Genomic DNA, 16,469 nt, shown 5'->3' with positions numbered 1-16,469 from the left:
GGGCCCAGGACTGGGACAGACATCCCACCCACCAAAAACTCATTTCAGGGAGGTACCACCCCCGCCCCCCACAATCCCATATCCCCCCCCACCGGTTGACCTCCAAGGGTGTATGTAATACTTTGTTTAGTAACCTTGTCTAACCTATAAACCAAGGTGGGTATATGCAGAAAATGTGACATTAAAATACGTACTTATATTATATCATGTTTATTCTATTACAACTTTAAGCAAGTCTACAGGGAGTTTGACCTCATCACATAGGACATCAATAGAGTAGCTCCTTAGCGGCTAGCCAGCTAGTTTAAATAACGTTAGCTATGCTGTAATGAACGAATGACACCTGTTAAACTCACCTCAACATGTCTTTTACATTTTAACCCACCATGGGCAATAGAAAAGTCACTGTTGCTAACAGTGCAGCGAGCAACACTGTCATTATTTTTGAGGTCGACTGTAAAGCCCACCCACAGAGAAAACTGATAGGTCTACTTAGCACGAAGAGAGACCAATCAGGATGCTCGCTCTCACTCTCCCTCTCAAAAAAGGACATTGTATATAAGTTCCGGGCTTCGGGGAGCCGTTATCAATATGCGGGAGACTCCCGGAGCTTCTGGGAAAGCTGGGATGTCTGCCTGAGAGCATATTGGAGCAACAGGGCCCAGGCCTGAGAGCATATTGGAGCAACAGGGCCCAGGCCTGAGAGCAAGAAATAACCCAAGGCTTGGCCGAATTAAGTGACGGGCCTGATTGAAAAGGTCAGGGTGTCGGAGCCGGAGGAGAGGGACAGGCTGTTGCTCAGCTCACTGCTCCTCACGGTTTATTTGTCTCTGCTCTGAGCTGAGGTTGAGGCTTGCTACGAATGAGCTCCTGGATCGGCTGTGGACTCACTTCCATGAACTTCAGTTCTGAATGTTATTTGCTTACTTTTATTGTTCGCATGATTTGTTTTTTCCCTACAAATTGGGTGTTTGACGGTCTTCTTTTCTTAATGGGTTCTATTGGGTTTCTTTATTTTGTGGCTGCCTGTAAGGAGATGAATCTCAAGGTTGTATTTAGAATAAATGTACTTTGAACTTTGAAAGATGAGCCAGTCAAGATAGCATTGGAACGGTCACATCAGATTGCATAGCATAAAAGTTCCAAACTTTAATGACTTCCACTGCCTATAAACTGACTATAACTTCCCAGTAGCTTGCCAACTGATTTTCCTCTTCAGAATTAACCAGCTTTAAGTTGTTGTTCATGGCTTCTGTGCCATTAGTCCCCTTTTCCCTATTTCATCGCCTGCAAACTTCATTATGACGGCTTTTTTATGAAGATGGGATTTGATTTGATTTATCTTTTGGTTCAGCAGATGTGGCTTTGAGTGAGACTAAATTTTAAATCCTAACTTTATTTCTATGTAGTACTGACTGGAAAGTTAATAATTGAAGATTATTATTTCAGGAGCAGAATTATTTCCTGTCTGGGCATACGTGCATACTCAGGGGAAAATTATCGTAAATTTTAAATTATGATCCTCATTCTGATGCTTGTAACTGACTGCTGGGCATTCTAATGGCCTATTAAAGGGTTTGCCCCCAACCTTGCGGTAGTACAGATTGGAAAGTTAGGGTTCCTTTCAATTTATCTCAATGGCGGTGTTTGTACACTTAGTTAAAAGTCCACTTAGCACTTGCAGGCTAAACTGACATTTCACATTTGTGCTGAACAAGTGTGGATTGACAGAAGAAAGAAGAGACACTCATACCCCTGTAATTTTGGATGGAATTAAAAGATCCAGGAGCGTGATCGGAGATGAGCAAATAATCTAGTGTAATTCTCACCGTTATTTGACACCAACAAAGCAAATGTGCGGATTATTTCTTTTTGTGGGATCTCATTGTGCAAGTTACACACACAACACGCTGGAGGAACTCAGCAGGTCGGGCAGCATCCGTGGAAAAGATTGGTCGACGTTTCGGGCCGGAACCCTTCGTCAGGACTGTAGGGGGAAGGGGCAGAGGCCTCTTATTTTGTGTTTTTTATTGTGCAAACTAATTGACATTACCCTAGATTACACTTCAAAAGTAGTTGAAGGGCTGTGGTCTTTGCAGTTTATTGAGGATGTGAACTATGACATATCAATTTAAATTTTTTCTTTATATATCACCATCTCAAATTCACATTCTCTACAAGAGTGTAGAATTACCCCTTAAATCTATCACTTTGCGTTAGAGTTGTGCAATGTTTGTTTAAAAATAGTTGAAACTTCTGATGAAGTTCTTTTGTCTGCTATGTTTTATTCATTGAAAATGGATGGTTTCACTAATAAATGAAGTAAAATAAGTCATAATTGAAGGAAAGTAAGTCATACATTACACACACATTAATGTTGTGGGGTAATTTCATGGTGTAAGAGCACACAAGTTGCAAATTGCTTCTGCATACAATTGTATTGACAGGAAGTCCATGCCAATTCCATTAGTAGAATTACACACAGAATTACAAGATACAGCATCCTAATATAAAGTGCCTGTGATAATATCACTTTAAGTGAATGTGCAAAGGAAAGGCAGAATTGGAAAGGTGATGGAACTTCTGATATGAAACAATGGAGGTTGTATTAAGGAATTACCTTTGATTTATTAAGGAGAGTCTAGCTATTACCGTTGGGATCGAGGACAGGGTCAAGATTATGGACTTGATACAATGGCCTGAATTATACATTTAAAATGTGTATAATGTATGTGGAGATTCCATGACTGATGATGACATTGGCTGAATGGGTAGTGTTGTCACCTGGGTCACCCTTTACCTGAGTCAATTTGGCCTGAGCATGTATTTGGTGCCTTAATGGGACACCACAATGTGGAAGTTCTGGGCTTCAGCTGAGAAGTTAAATACCATCACCCTCTCAGGTAAAAGGTCTACTGCATTTCAAAGGGTTTCTTTCTGACCTTTTGGTCAATTTCAATATGACTGAAAAAGTTTATCTGATTGCTGCCATGTTACTGTTTGTGGGATCATACTACGCACAAATTTACATTGAAGCAATAATCTTTCTTCAAAGGTGCCCCATTGGCAGCAAAGCATCTTGAAAATGTGAAAGGTGCTCTTCTAATTGAGTTGGTAGATGCCTTTGGGGGCAGTGAAAGAATTGATAACAATGTTGTAAGAGTACAGGCCTCTCCCACCCCAACAGCAGCCTGGGTAAGGACATCACAATTCGATGTTGGAGACGAGGTGGGGGCCGTCTGAGGGGAATTGGCCATGCCTTCACAGGTATCAATATTAACTAACTGGTAACCGCTCACTTACATGTCCAAATGGGTCCAGGTGATTGTTGGTCAGCTTCAGTTTCTGGAAGGAGACAAGTTGCCGCATCCAGTGTGCTCCTGTCGCTGGGGAATCGGGGTGCACGTACAGCCTCCCGGGCATGGCCGGCTCTGCCTTTCCAGCCACCATCCTGTACAAAACGAGCTGTTAAACATCCGTGCTGTGAGGTGTGGGGTGACCTTGTAGCAAAGGGTCAACATCAGAAGGAGACTGATTGGTAGAGAATTAGCAAAAACTTCAAAGGGAGATGGGAGAAGAAATTTATTCCATGCAGCGTATCGGAAAATTTCTGGAATCCACTGCCTAGTAGTCAGCAAATGCAGATTCGAAGGATTTGGATAACCACTACAAAAATAAAAGGTCTAAGGAGAAATATGAGTTAAAAAGGGTATCATCAATGTGATGCCCAAGTATCATTTGTTGTTATCTCATCAGCAGAGGGCTTGGGTTTAGTTGTGGCACAGTGACATAGCAGTCAACGTAACGCCTTACAGCACCAGCGATTGGCGTTCAATTCCTGCTGCTGCCTATAAGGAGTTTGTATGTTCTCCTCGTGACCATGTGGGTTTCCTTGTGCTCCAGTTTCCTCCCACATTCCAAAAACATCTGGGTTGTAGGCATACTACGTTAGCTCCGCAGCACGGTGATACTTGTGGGCTGCCCCCTGCACATCCTTGGACTGTGATGGTCACTTGGGAACTTCACATTTCACTGTATGTTTCAATGTACATGTGACAAATAAGGTTAATCTTTAAATCTTTCCGTGGTCAAATAGCCACATGCATAATGGAATGAAAGTGCTCCTTCTGTGAGTGTAATTTGGTGATTTCTAAGGGCAGTTTCTATGTTAAACAACGGCTTCCCCTGGCCCACAAACAGGAATGGACAGCCTGTCCCTGTACTAGATGCCTATCGTTACCTAATGAACTGAACGACTGAAGTTTCAAGCACTTACCACTTGTTATCACAGAATTTATAACGATGGTCATCTGCAGGAACAATGTCAATCAGCAGAATGTACTTGGTTTTCGGATTCATTCCTGTAACCTTCACCTTGTAACTTGGAAACATTCGCCTGAAGGGAGGCAGAAACAGGGAAGTTACTAAGTGATGCCAGAGCGTCTATCCCTATGTGCCGAACCAGCTCATTTATTGCTGCTAGGTCAAACTTTCCAAATCCACTGTGCAATATCTTTTTTACCACACCACTGTATCACTTCAAGAAGACAGTTCACCACACCTCCTCAAGGGTAATTAGGGATCAGTAGTAAACTTTGGCTTTGTTAGTCCCATTTGCATCCTGAGGATAAATTTTTTAAAAGGTTTATAATTGATGCTATGAAAGAAATAAGCTGTTATACACTCAGTGGTCCCTTTATTAGGTACACCTGTTTATTAATACAAATATCTAATCAACCACCATGTAACAGCGTGGTCAAGAAGATAATTTGTTGTTCAGACCAAGCAACAGAATGGGGAAGAAATGTGACCTAAGTGACTTTGACTATGAGTGACTGTTGGTGCCAGATGGGGTGGATTGAGTATCTCAGAAACTGATGATCTCCTGGAATTTTCACAAACATCATCTCTAGAGTTTGCAGAGAATGGTGCAAAAAATAAAAAAAAATCCAGTGAGCAGCAGTTCTGCAGGCGGAAATACCTTGTTAATGAGAGAGGTCAGAGGAGAATGGCCGGGCTGGATCAAGCTGACAGGAAGGTGACAGTAACTCAAATAACCACACGTTACAAAGTGGGGTGCAGAAGAGCATCTGTGAATGCACAACACATCAAACCTTAAAATAGATGGATTATAGCTGCGGAAAACCATGAACATACACTTAGTGCCCCTGAGTGCATTTTGAGGATAATTTGTATACCCTAATAATTCGTTCTGTTAAATTTAGAAGACTTTCTGTAATAGTGCTGCTTAACTCAATTATGTGTTTACAGGGTAGGTAGAGAGAAATTATTTTCCCTGGGAAGGAGTCCAAACACAAGTGGGGAGAGGTGGAATCATCTTAAAGCTAGGATCAGGTAATATCTTCACACCGAGAGATGTAAAGTGTGGATCTCTGTTCCCCAATTAGCAGCTGGAGAGTTCACTTTAAAAATATAAAGAATGGATTGAATTTATTTGTTAAATAAGGCTATAACCAAAGAGAGCAAATAAAGATAAAAAATCGCAGATCAACCACCATCTATTATATTCGCAGAACAGGTTTGAAGACTGATTGATTTTCTTCTTATATCCCATCTTAAATTTATCCTAAATTCTTGGAGTGGCATTGTAGCATAAGAGTTAGCGTAATGCTATTACAGTGCCTGCGACTGTTTCAGTTCCACAGCTGTCTGTAAAGAGTTTGTACGTTCTCCCTGTCACCACGTGAGTTTCCTCTGGATATTCCGGTTTCCTTCCACATTCCAAAGCTGTACAGGTTAGTAGGCTAATTGGTCACATGGGTGTAATTGAGTGGCGCAGGTTCATTGGGCTGGGAGGGCCTGCTACTGTGTTGCATCTCTAAGTAAATAAAAGTAAATAATTTGAGTGATGTTAATTGTTAAACACTTATTGATAATTTTTCACATGCAGTTTTGTTGAGATATTTAACCCATTCGAACAAACAGGTCATCTCTCACAGTAAAATGAACTCTTGTGGTTTCCTCCGCAATTAATTGTGGCTCATGGAGGGCATGAGGTGTGGCATTTTAGTTAGACTTGTATCTCTAAAAGTTTACGTTCCTGGTTGTTCTTTGGCGGCATCTGACAGGTAACAAGCATTTGCAGCAATCCGGCCAGTGGAAGATTTGGGTCCATTAGTGACCCTCTCCATGGTCAAATGTTTTCAGAGTTCCTGCAAATAGCAGATTCAGTCACAGTCCTTCTTGAACAAGAAGGCAGCACCTTGGAAAAGAGCGAATGGCTGAAAGTTCATGTAGCACCATGGTCCTGAAAAACGTTGTCTTGTTTTTACTGTGTACTGTACCAGCAGTTATGGTCGAAATGACAATAAAAAGTGACTTGACTTGACTTGACTTGAAGAAATGACCCTCTAGAAAGAAAAGCATCATTGTAGCATCTTTGAGAATCCCTGGATATTCAAAGAACATAGAACATTACAGCACAGTACAGGCCTATCAGCCCATGATGTTGTGCCAATCTTTTAACCAACTCGAAGATCAATTTAACCCTTCCCTCCTACAAAGCCCTCCATTTTTCTATCATTTATGTGCCCATCTAAGAGTTTCTCAAATGTCTCTAATATATCTCCATCTACCACCACCCCTGGCATCTAGTAGTTTGTTAAGTGTTTTGGAGTCCAGTCACTAATGTAGAAAATGTAGCAACTAATTTGCACATAACAAGGTTCCACAGACTGTGTAGCTTGTTATGTAAGTGATGGTGGTCACGTGATAAATATTGACCAGGGCCTTGAGGAGAAGCCCTTGTGCTTTGGAAAGATGCCGTGGTAATCTTCCATGCAAGTGGAGGAACTAACGTCTTCTCCAAGAACTGCGTCACCAGCGTTGGCGTGCTCCTCCAGCACTGGTGCTGAGATGCCATCCCTAACTACGTGCTCGCATCTTGCGATACGGGATTAGGAATCCAACGCCTGAATCAGAAGCAGAAGAGCCCGAACGAGCAAGTGCGGAACTGAGGCCAGGGGCTTACAAAAGGTCGAGAAAAGAAAGAACTTGAATGGGTGCAGGATTTATAAAGCGAAGCGGAAGGCAGAGGAGGCGGGGAAAGGAAGAGGACGAAGGGGAGGCCACGAGTGGGGCCGGTAAATGAGATGTATCATCAGAGAGGCGTCATCCTGACCAGGATTTATTATCCTTGGCTTCTGGAAAATAATTTGTTGCTCAGCCCACATGCCTGAAGTTAGCAGCTAAAGTAGCCTGGCCTTATAAATTTTAAGTGCTTTTTTAATGGCCATAAAAAGAGTCAAGGCATGTGAGATTCATATTGTTGACATATCTGGACATTCTTAAGTGGGTTCACACAGAACTCAAGTAGCAGAATTATAGTCCACTAAAGTAGCAGAGCTTTACCAGAATGGCAATGTTTTTCAAGTTTGAGGAGGAGAAGTTGCTGCCCAACTGACCTCTTGATCCCTGGTTTTCATTTTCAGATTTTTATTAATGTCCTCATGGGATTTTTAACTGTCTGTGACCTGCTGCAATTTTTCTGGACCTTGTCATTGTATACGACATGTTTGAAATGTTTCAGCTTATATGTGGGGAATGCAATTAATAAAAATGTTTTATGTGGTTGTTTCAAACACCCTCCATTTCTTCTTTCCACAATGTGCTTTCACTGAACAGTTGATTGTTTTGATATGGAGATTGTTGTATGACAGAACACCAGAGATAAGTTGCTGTTAAATGTTTTCATAACATTAGAGTTGTTCCCCTCCTCACCACTGCTCTTAATGAGTTGCATGCGTGCATGCTGCAGGTCACTCTGCAAAACATCCCACAACCTTTCACTCTTTCACTGTTTAGTCCTGACAAATGTGTTTTACAGTAACTGCCTGTAAGTATCAGAGCCCATTTTCTGACTGTCACCACTCCCTGCCGTCAATGGTGCTGTTCTGACACCACGCATAGTTGTAGTTCTGTCACCACACGCCAGTGCAAATGCTGTTCTTCCGACAGTCAACACCCACCAGGGTGGGGAATCAATGCTGGTATCAATGCTGCTCGACTATCACCAGCCATCGGTGTCAATGTATTTATTCCCATTGCCACCTTGACGGATGACAATTGTGTCCTTCCGACTGTCACCACCCGCCAATGTGATTGGTATTCTTTCACTGTCAATAGTATTTTTGGACTGTTACCACCTGTCAGTGTTTACCCCTCACTACCTGCCTGTGGCATTGTAATATTCTGATGATCAGGGTTCAACCACCATCGCCTGTCAGTGTCAATGAAATGTTCTGACTGTATCAGATACTAAACGGCCTCTCCAATGAATGTTAAAAGAGGTTACGGCAATATGAGAAGAAGATCACAGAGAGTGCAACCTGTATGAGTGAAAATGAGAATAACAACCTTGCATTCTGACATCCAGTGGTACCTCTACATGGGTGACCATGGTAGCACAGTTATTAGTGCAACATATTACAGCACCAGTGATCACCAAATGGATTCAGTTTCCCACCACTGTATGTCAGGAGTTCAGTTATCGATCAGATGGAAAATTTGATCATAAGAGATATGCATAGGGTCAGAATTAGGCCATTCAGCCCATCGAGTCTGCTCTGCAATGGCAAATGAAGTTTAATCCCAACAACTATGGGGTGATGCATTTTGGAAACGCCGAGTCTTTTTTCAAACAAGAGGTCCTAAAAGCAAGAGGACGTAAGTTTAACATCAGAGGCCAGAGATTTAAAAGGGACATCGGGGGCATCTTCTTCACGCTAAGGGTGTATTTGCAATGAGCTGCCAGAAATAATGGTTGAGGTGGATACAGTAACGATGTTTAGAAACAATCTAGATCAAGACATGAGTAAAAGAGGGTTAGAGGGCTATGGGCTAAATGCAGGCAGATGCTCCCATGCTTTATGACCCTATGACTTCATGATTGGGATGGACAGAGATAACCAACTGCCTGTTAATGTGCTCTATGACCCAGCTAAATTCTGACCTTTATTTTTTGAGAAAAGATGGGGCTCATTTGCTCGTTATTATCATTTGAGCTAATTGATATAATTTTGTCACGATCTAATTGTAAATTTTTTAGTATATTTTCTTTTCTTGCTGGCAGTTTGATATTTATTTTTAGAAGCTTTTTGTATGACGCATGGCTCCGGGGTTGTACACCTAATGGGTTCTTTTTTTTTCCTCACTTTTCTGCTTAGTAGGTTTTTTTTGTTATCACAATTTTTTTTTCAATCTTTAAGATAATGTCTTTTTTGAGACATTGTAAGTGTTGTTACTTCAATGTACTCAAGTTATTTTTCCTGTATAATATAACAATAAAAAGATTTGAAAAGAAAGAAAGAAATTCTGATCTTTATTCCACTTATAGATGAGATTTGGTTCCTCCCTCAGTGATAGCCATTGATCTAGTTAAACCTCTCCAAATTAACAATTTAATTACAACTTGGCTGGAGTTCCCCTGTTGCTGTTAGCAGAGAAGCAAGATTATGGGGAGCAAATATCAACTGAGGTGGGAAACGTTTCATCTCATCATGTGTCTTTCACAACAGCATTGCCAGGTTGATTTTTCCAAGCAGTGTGATTTCGCCCAGAAATCCAGGCTAGCTTGCTCGACTCTAGGAAATGTTAGTTTTCACGTTCATCACACTGAGCGGGGCAGCACCCGGTGACCACACATCAATGCAGTCGTCACCGAAGGAGTGGAGAAATACGTCTAAGGATGTAGGACTGCATTTTGTTAGGGGTGTAAACCTGGCAGGAGACTGGCCACACGTTATAAATCCCATTTCCTGCCCTGCCCGCATCTTCAGAGCTTCTAATACCGTTTCCATTACATTACTGCACAATACCCCAAGAAAATATGACAGCTCTACTGCCAGCCCCCCCCCACCCACCCCACTAATACTCCTAAGGAATGAGGTACAGGAGCCTCAGTTCCCACACCACCAGGTCAAGGAACGATAACTACCCCTCAACCATCATGTTCCTGAACGGTGTGGATAACTTCACTCACCTCAACACTAAACTGATGCCACAACCTACAGACCCATTCCCATTCTGATATGTCTATCCACGGCCTCCTCTACTGTAAAGATGAAGCCACACTCAGGTTGGAGGAATAACACCTTATATTCTGTCTGGGTAGCCTCCAACATGATGGCATGAACATTGACTTCCCTAACTTCCGCTAATGCCCCGCCTCCCCCTCGTTCCCCATCCGTTATTTATTTATATACACACATTCTTTCTCTCACTCTCCTTTTTCTCCCTCTGTCCCTCTCACTATATCCCTTACCCATCCTCTGGGTTCCCCCCCTGCTTTTCATTCTCCCTAATCCTCCTGTCCCATGATCCTCTCGTATCCCTTTTGCCAATCACCTGTCCAGCTCTTGGTTCCATCCCTCCCCCTCCTGTCTTCTCCTATCATTTTGGATACTCCCCCTCCCCCTCCAACTTTCAAATCCCTTACTCACTCTTCCTTCAGTTAGTCCTGACGAAGGGTCTCGGCCCGAAATGTCGACTGCACCTCTTCCTAGAGATGCTGCTTGGCCTGCTGCGTTCACCAGCAACTTTGATGTGTGTTGCTACGGACTCACTTTCAAGGTTTCTACAATTCATGTTCTCGGTGTTATGTATTATATATTATCCATTTATTTAGCTTTGCAACTGTGCTGCTTGACTTCTTATGCACATTGGTTATTTGTCCGTCTTTGTTGGTGTGTAGTTTTTAATTGATTCAATTGCGTTTCTTTGTATCTATTGTGAATGCCCACAAGAAAATATATCTTAGGGTGATGTATATGATAATAAATTTACTTTGACCTTTGAATTTTGAAGGCACTCTTTGGAAAGTTTAATTTTGGCCTCTGTGGCAAAATCTAAAACATATTGCAGAACTCCCTCGTTATTAAACCATCCTACTATCTGTCTGCAGGCAACATACAAAGGAACTCAGTGCGTGAGGCAGAATCAGGCATCAGAATCATCCCAGTCCTCTTGAAGAACTCAACTTGGTTGTATCATGGCCTGATACGGAAGCATCAATGTCCTTGTACAGAAAAGCCGAGTGGATATGGCCCAGTCCATTGCAGGTAAAGCCCTCCGCACCACTGAGCACATCTACACTGAGTGATAACACAGGAAAAACAGCATTGAGGACGCTCACCATCCAGCTCACGCTTTCTCCTCACTGCTGTGATCAGGAAGAAGGTACAGCAGCCTCAGATCCTGCATCATCAGGTTCAGGAACAGTTATTACTCCTCAGCCATCAGGCTGCTGAACCAGAAGGGATAACTTCACTCACCCCCATCACTAAACTGTTCCCACAACCTATGGACTCACCTTCAAGCACTCTTCATCTCATGTTCTCAATATTTATTGCTTATTTATTGCTGATGTTGTCGTTTAAAGTTAAAGTTAAATTGGATAGATATATGGACGGGAAGGGAATGGAGGGTTATGGGCTGAGTGCAGGTCGGTGGGACTAGGTGAGAGTAAGAGTTCAGCACGGACTAGAAGGGCCGAGATGGCCTGTTTCCGTGCTGTAATTGTTATATGGTTATTTATTGTTTTCTTCTTTGCACACTGGTTGTTGTCTGTCCTGTTGGGTACAGCCTTTAATTTATTCATTGACAAGAAAATGAATGTCGGGGTTGTATATGGTGACATGTACAGTATGTACTTTGGTATTGAACTTTCACTGTCCATTTCCACCCTTTGATGCTGCCTGACCTGCTGAGTTCCTCCAGCTGCTTTGGGTGTTGCCCCAAATTTCCAGTATCTGCAGTCTCCTGGTCTGTCACCAAAGTCCCTCGCAACCCTCTACAGGTGTACCACGGACAGCATTCGGACTGGTTGCATCACCGCCTGATATGGAGGTGCCACTTCGCAGGATCAGAAAACGCTGGAGACGGTGGCATACTGCTATTCCATTGCCAGCGACCCAGGTTCAATTCCAGCACTCTCCGTAAGGAGTCTGTACATCCTCCAGGTATTCCCGTTTCCTCTCACGTTCCAAAGACGTACGGTTAGTGTTAGTGAGTTGTGGACATACTATGTTGGCACCAGAAGTGTGGCAAAAACTTGTGAGTGTCCCAGCATAATCCTCGCCGATTTGATTTGACTCTAACAATAGCATTTCACCACATGTTTCAATAATTCAATGTACATGTCACAAATAAAGCTAATCTTTCATCTTTAGATGTTATTCTAGTGTTGGAGAAACATTCAGAACAAAAGTTAGTGTGCTCTAGGACATTCTGTTTCTTGTACACATGAACAGTAATTTGCTGAGGATATCAATGTATTAACTACAGGAGTTGGAATGTTACACTGAAGATCTGTACGATGTTGGTGAGGACTAATTTGGAGTATTGTGTGCAGTTCCAGTCACCCTACTGACAGGAAAGATGCCAGTTGAAAAATGGAAAGATTGCAGAGAAAATTTACAAAGATGTTACTGAGAGTTAGGAACCTAAGTTATTGAATAAGAACTAAGAAGATTGAATAGTCTAGGAGTTCATTCCCTAGAGTGTATACTTTATACTTTATACTTAATTGTTGCCAAACAATTGGTACTAGAACATACAATCATCACAGCGATATTTGATTCTGCACTTCACACTCCCTGGATTACAAATATTAAATATTATAAATATTAAAAATAGTAAAAATTAGTAAATATTAAAAATTTAAATTATAAATCATAAATAGAAAAATGGAAAGTAAGGTAGTGCAAAAAAACCGAGAGGCAGGTCCGGATATTTGGAGGGTACGGCCCAGATCCGGGTCAAGATCCGTTCAGCAGTCTTATCACAGTTGGAAAGAAGCTGTTCCCAAATCTGGCTGTACGAGACTTCAAGCTCCTGAATCTTCTCCCGGAGGGAAGAGGGACGAAAAGTCTGTTGGCTGGGTGGGTCGTGTCCTTGATTATCCCGGCAGCACAGTGTAGAAGGGTGATGGAAGAATGATAGTGGTATACAAAATTATGAGGAGCAATAACAGGGTAAATACAAACCGACTTTTTTCCCTGAGCTCGGGTGAGACTAGAACTGGAGGTCATGATTTAAGGGTGAAAAGTGGAATGTTTAAGGGGAACATGAGGGAGAACTTCTTTACTCAGAGGATGGTGAGAGTGTGAAGCTTGCTGCCAGTGGAAGGGGTGGATGTGGGTTTGATTGAAGAGAAATTTGGATAAGTACGTGGATGGGAGGAGCATGGAGAGCTGTGGTCCAGGTATGGGTTGATGGGACTGGGCAGAATAATAGTTCAGCATGGACTAAATTGGCTGAGCTGCCTAATTCTGTGCCAATTTGCTCCATGGCTCTATTATTCCATTAGCACCCATCTGCCAATAGCCAGTTAGATATTCGAAGAAGACCATCTCCTATAAAGCCTTCACAAATTCAGATTTTCAAAGTGATTTTATAGAAAATGAGGTACTTTTTTCCAAGAAGAATCTCTCCTGTAATACAGCAAGCACAGCAGGGAGTTTGCTAACAGCGAGCTCCCATAAATAAGAATGTGATTATGGCTGGATAATACATCTCAGCCGTGTTGACAAAATGATATATAACGTCACCTGGACTCAACTGTTTTTTGAGATAATATCTCTTACAATTAAATTAGAATCCAGACATAGTTGTTTAAAATCTCATCCAAAATTTGGCGTCTCTCATTATGCAACACTCCTTTGGCATGGGCTGGGAATGTCAGGTTTGCATTCTGAAAGTCAGGTCTCTGGAACAGAACTTGAACTGAGGACCCCCAACAGAGCCAAGCATGCTGGCCACTGAAGATGGAGAATATTTGAATGACCTTGCCAAATGGGCTGAGCGTTTATCATTACTTAGCTGCACAAATCACACAGCAGAGTGAAATAGGCACCTTTTGGATAAATTAACATTGCTTTTAAAAGCTGTGTTATTTTATGGCATTGCTCTGGTTGCTCTTAGAGCTGCTTTACTTTTAGTGCTTAGTGAAAGATTTTTACTCTAAAAAAATGCTTTAGACAAGATCAAAGACAGGGGTGTCCGACAGACCCTGCTCCTCTCTTAAGTATATAAATGCTTTAGGCCTCTGTGTCCCCTTATCAGGTCTTCCACCAGTCCTTCTGCTGCTGTGTATACAGTGAAGACCATTCACTTTGAAGTGCTGGATTAGAGTCCGCCAGAGGCAATTCTTGTAATAACAAACAACACCAGTTCAATGGGAGTTCTTGCGTCTTGTCCGATGTTAATTTTTCAAATCCAGCCTCTCTATCCCCAGCACAAACTCAAGAAGTGAAGTCTCTAGACGTGAGGAGGTGTCGTCTGCAGCCACGTTAACCTGGTGTCAAGATCGTAGACAAGGTGCTTGTGGTGCTCTGTGGCAACCTGTAAAGGCTGAAAAGTGAATTATTTTCCAATTTCTGGCAGGGCACCAGTTACTAAGTTCGTGCCTTTCCTTGTGAGCCTCGTGTGCTTTTAGGCTTTGTTACAGCTTTTCCAATCACCACCACCTCACCCCTCCCCAACCACCATACTTCCCCCTCATCCTGAATCATTCCCCTACCCGAACGGTGAGAAGACACCAAAGAACCTGGACCCCTCAAAGTATCTGTTGAGAGCTTGCTGTCTCTGTCCTCTGTGCTTTTCTTCCTCATAGCTTGGGGAAGTGTTTGCAACGTTGAACCCACCAATGCCCAGTGAGGCAAATGGAAGTTGGCGGTGGGGATTTCATGTGCAGATTGTCAGCTGTCTGTCTGTCCTTGTAGAAGGATGAAAATGGTCAAGCTTCCAATTTACCATACTAGGAATTTATTTAATAGATTTATAACAGCAGGATAGAATCTATCCTTGAGTCTAGCCATAACGCTTTCAGGCTTTCGTATCTTCCTCCCAATGGAAGAGGGGAGAATGGTGAACGTCCACGGTGGGTGGCCAGGGCATACAGTATTTATTCATAATCATAGTCATAGTCATACTTTATTGATCCCGGGGGAAATTGGTTTTCGTTACAGTTGCACCATAAATAATAAATAGTAATAAACCATAAATAATTAAATAGTAATATATAAATTATGCCAGGAAATAAGTCCAGGACCAGCCTATTGTCTCAGGGTGTCTGACCCTCCAAGGGAGGAGTTGTAAAGTTTGATGGCCACAGGGAGGAATGACTTCCTATGACGCTCAGTGCTGCATTTTGGTGGAATGAGTCTCTGGCTGAATGTACTCCTGTGCCCAACCAGTACATTATGTAGTGGATGGGAGACGTTGTCCAAGATGGCATGCAACTTAGACAGCATCCTCTTTTCAGACACCACCGTCAGAGAGTCCAGTTCCATCCCCACATCACTGGCCTTATGAATGAGTTTGTTGGTTCTGTTGGTGTCTGCTACCCTCAGCCTGCTGCCCCAGCACACAACAGCAAACATGATCGCACTGGCCAACACAGACTCGTAGAACATCCTCAGCATCGTCTGGCAGATGTTAAAGGACCTCAGTCTCCTCAGGAAATAGAGACGGCTCTGACCCTTCTTGTAGACAGCCTCAGTGTTCTTTGACCAGTCCAGTTTATTGTCAATTTGACTCACAATAGAGGTCAGGAATGGAAGTCAAAGAGTTAAGCACTACATTACATTCTTTTTTTTGGCGGGGGGGGGATTCTCCTTGGTAACAGAAGTGTTATTATCCATGTGGTGAGTGTTGCTTCCATCTGAGCCTGCAGTAATGATGCTCCACTCCTCCACTCCTCATCCCCAGTAACAGAAAAGTTAGTTTCCTTCCAGGGAAGCCTTGTCTCCGACTCCAGAGCCAGGCTGAACTCTTCCTGGTAAATGACACCCACAAAGAGTGGGTCTGCATCAGGAAAATTTATCCGGCACTTCCCCAGCCCCCCTCTGGGGATCAAATGTAGAACTTTAGACAGGCTTAATCCCCTTCCCTTACCGATCAAGGTAATTAATTCTGAAAGCTGCTAAGCCAGGGGTAAAATATACTCCCTCCAACCTATCAACTGATGTTTAATAGAGTTAACTTCAAATAAATCCTCATCTGACCCAAATATCACTCTAGCTCAAGTTTAAGTTCTGTTCTACCATTCCTAGACACAGAACATGAAACACAGAGCACACTACAGGCCCTTCAGCCCAGGATGTCGTGCTGACCTTTTAAACTACTCCAAGATCAATCTAGCTGTGTAGCAGTATAATAGTAAGGCACTCCTAATGTGTGGTATTCTTATACCTCTTGCAATCCAAGAACAAAAATTTAACAAATCAGCTCAAATATATTATCTTAAAAGTTTCCAGAAAAAAATTGAATCAATAACTGAAATGGAAAAGACTAACATTTTGTTGAAGGCTTTTTTCAGGTTTTAGTTATCTTGTAGGGTTATGTAATTGGGAGAAATGTGCATAATTCACAACCACTGACATTGAGTTGGGCATTAAGAGGCTGGTCTGATGTGGTGATGTTATTACGTTAAGATTTTTAGCGTGCTT

General features: G+C 42.4%; 1 protein-coding gene across 1 annotated transcript in view; it reads right to left on the bottom strand.

Moving 5' to 3' along the window:
* Positions 1 to 16,469, bottom strand: part of tbx4 (T-box transcription factor 4) — a 98,363-nt gene that overhangs the window by 34,299 nt on the left and 47,595 nt on the right. The window contains exons 3-4 of the mRNA XM_072242875.1: positions 4,277 to 4,396; positions 3,304 to 3,451 (exon numbers count right to left, since the gene is read on the bottom strand). Of these exons, the coding sequence (XP_072098976.1) occupies positions 3,304 to 3,451; positions 4,277 to 4,396 (268 nt within the window). The remainder of the gene's footprint in view (positions 1 to 3,303; positions 3,452 to 4,276; positions 4,397 to 16,469) is intronic.

This window comes from Mobula birostris, chromosome 25, assembly GCF_030028105.1.
Source record: "Mobula birostris isolate sMobBir1 chromosome 25, sMobBir1.hap1, whole genome shotgun sequence".
In the NCBI taxonomy this organism is placed as follows: domain Eukaryota; kingdom Metazoa; phylum Chordata; class Chondrichthyes; order Myliobatiformes; family Myliobatidae; genus Mobula; species Mobula birostris.
This window is presented reverse-complemented; position numbering and strand designations above follow the sequence as displayed.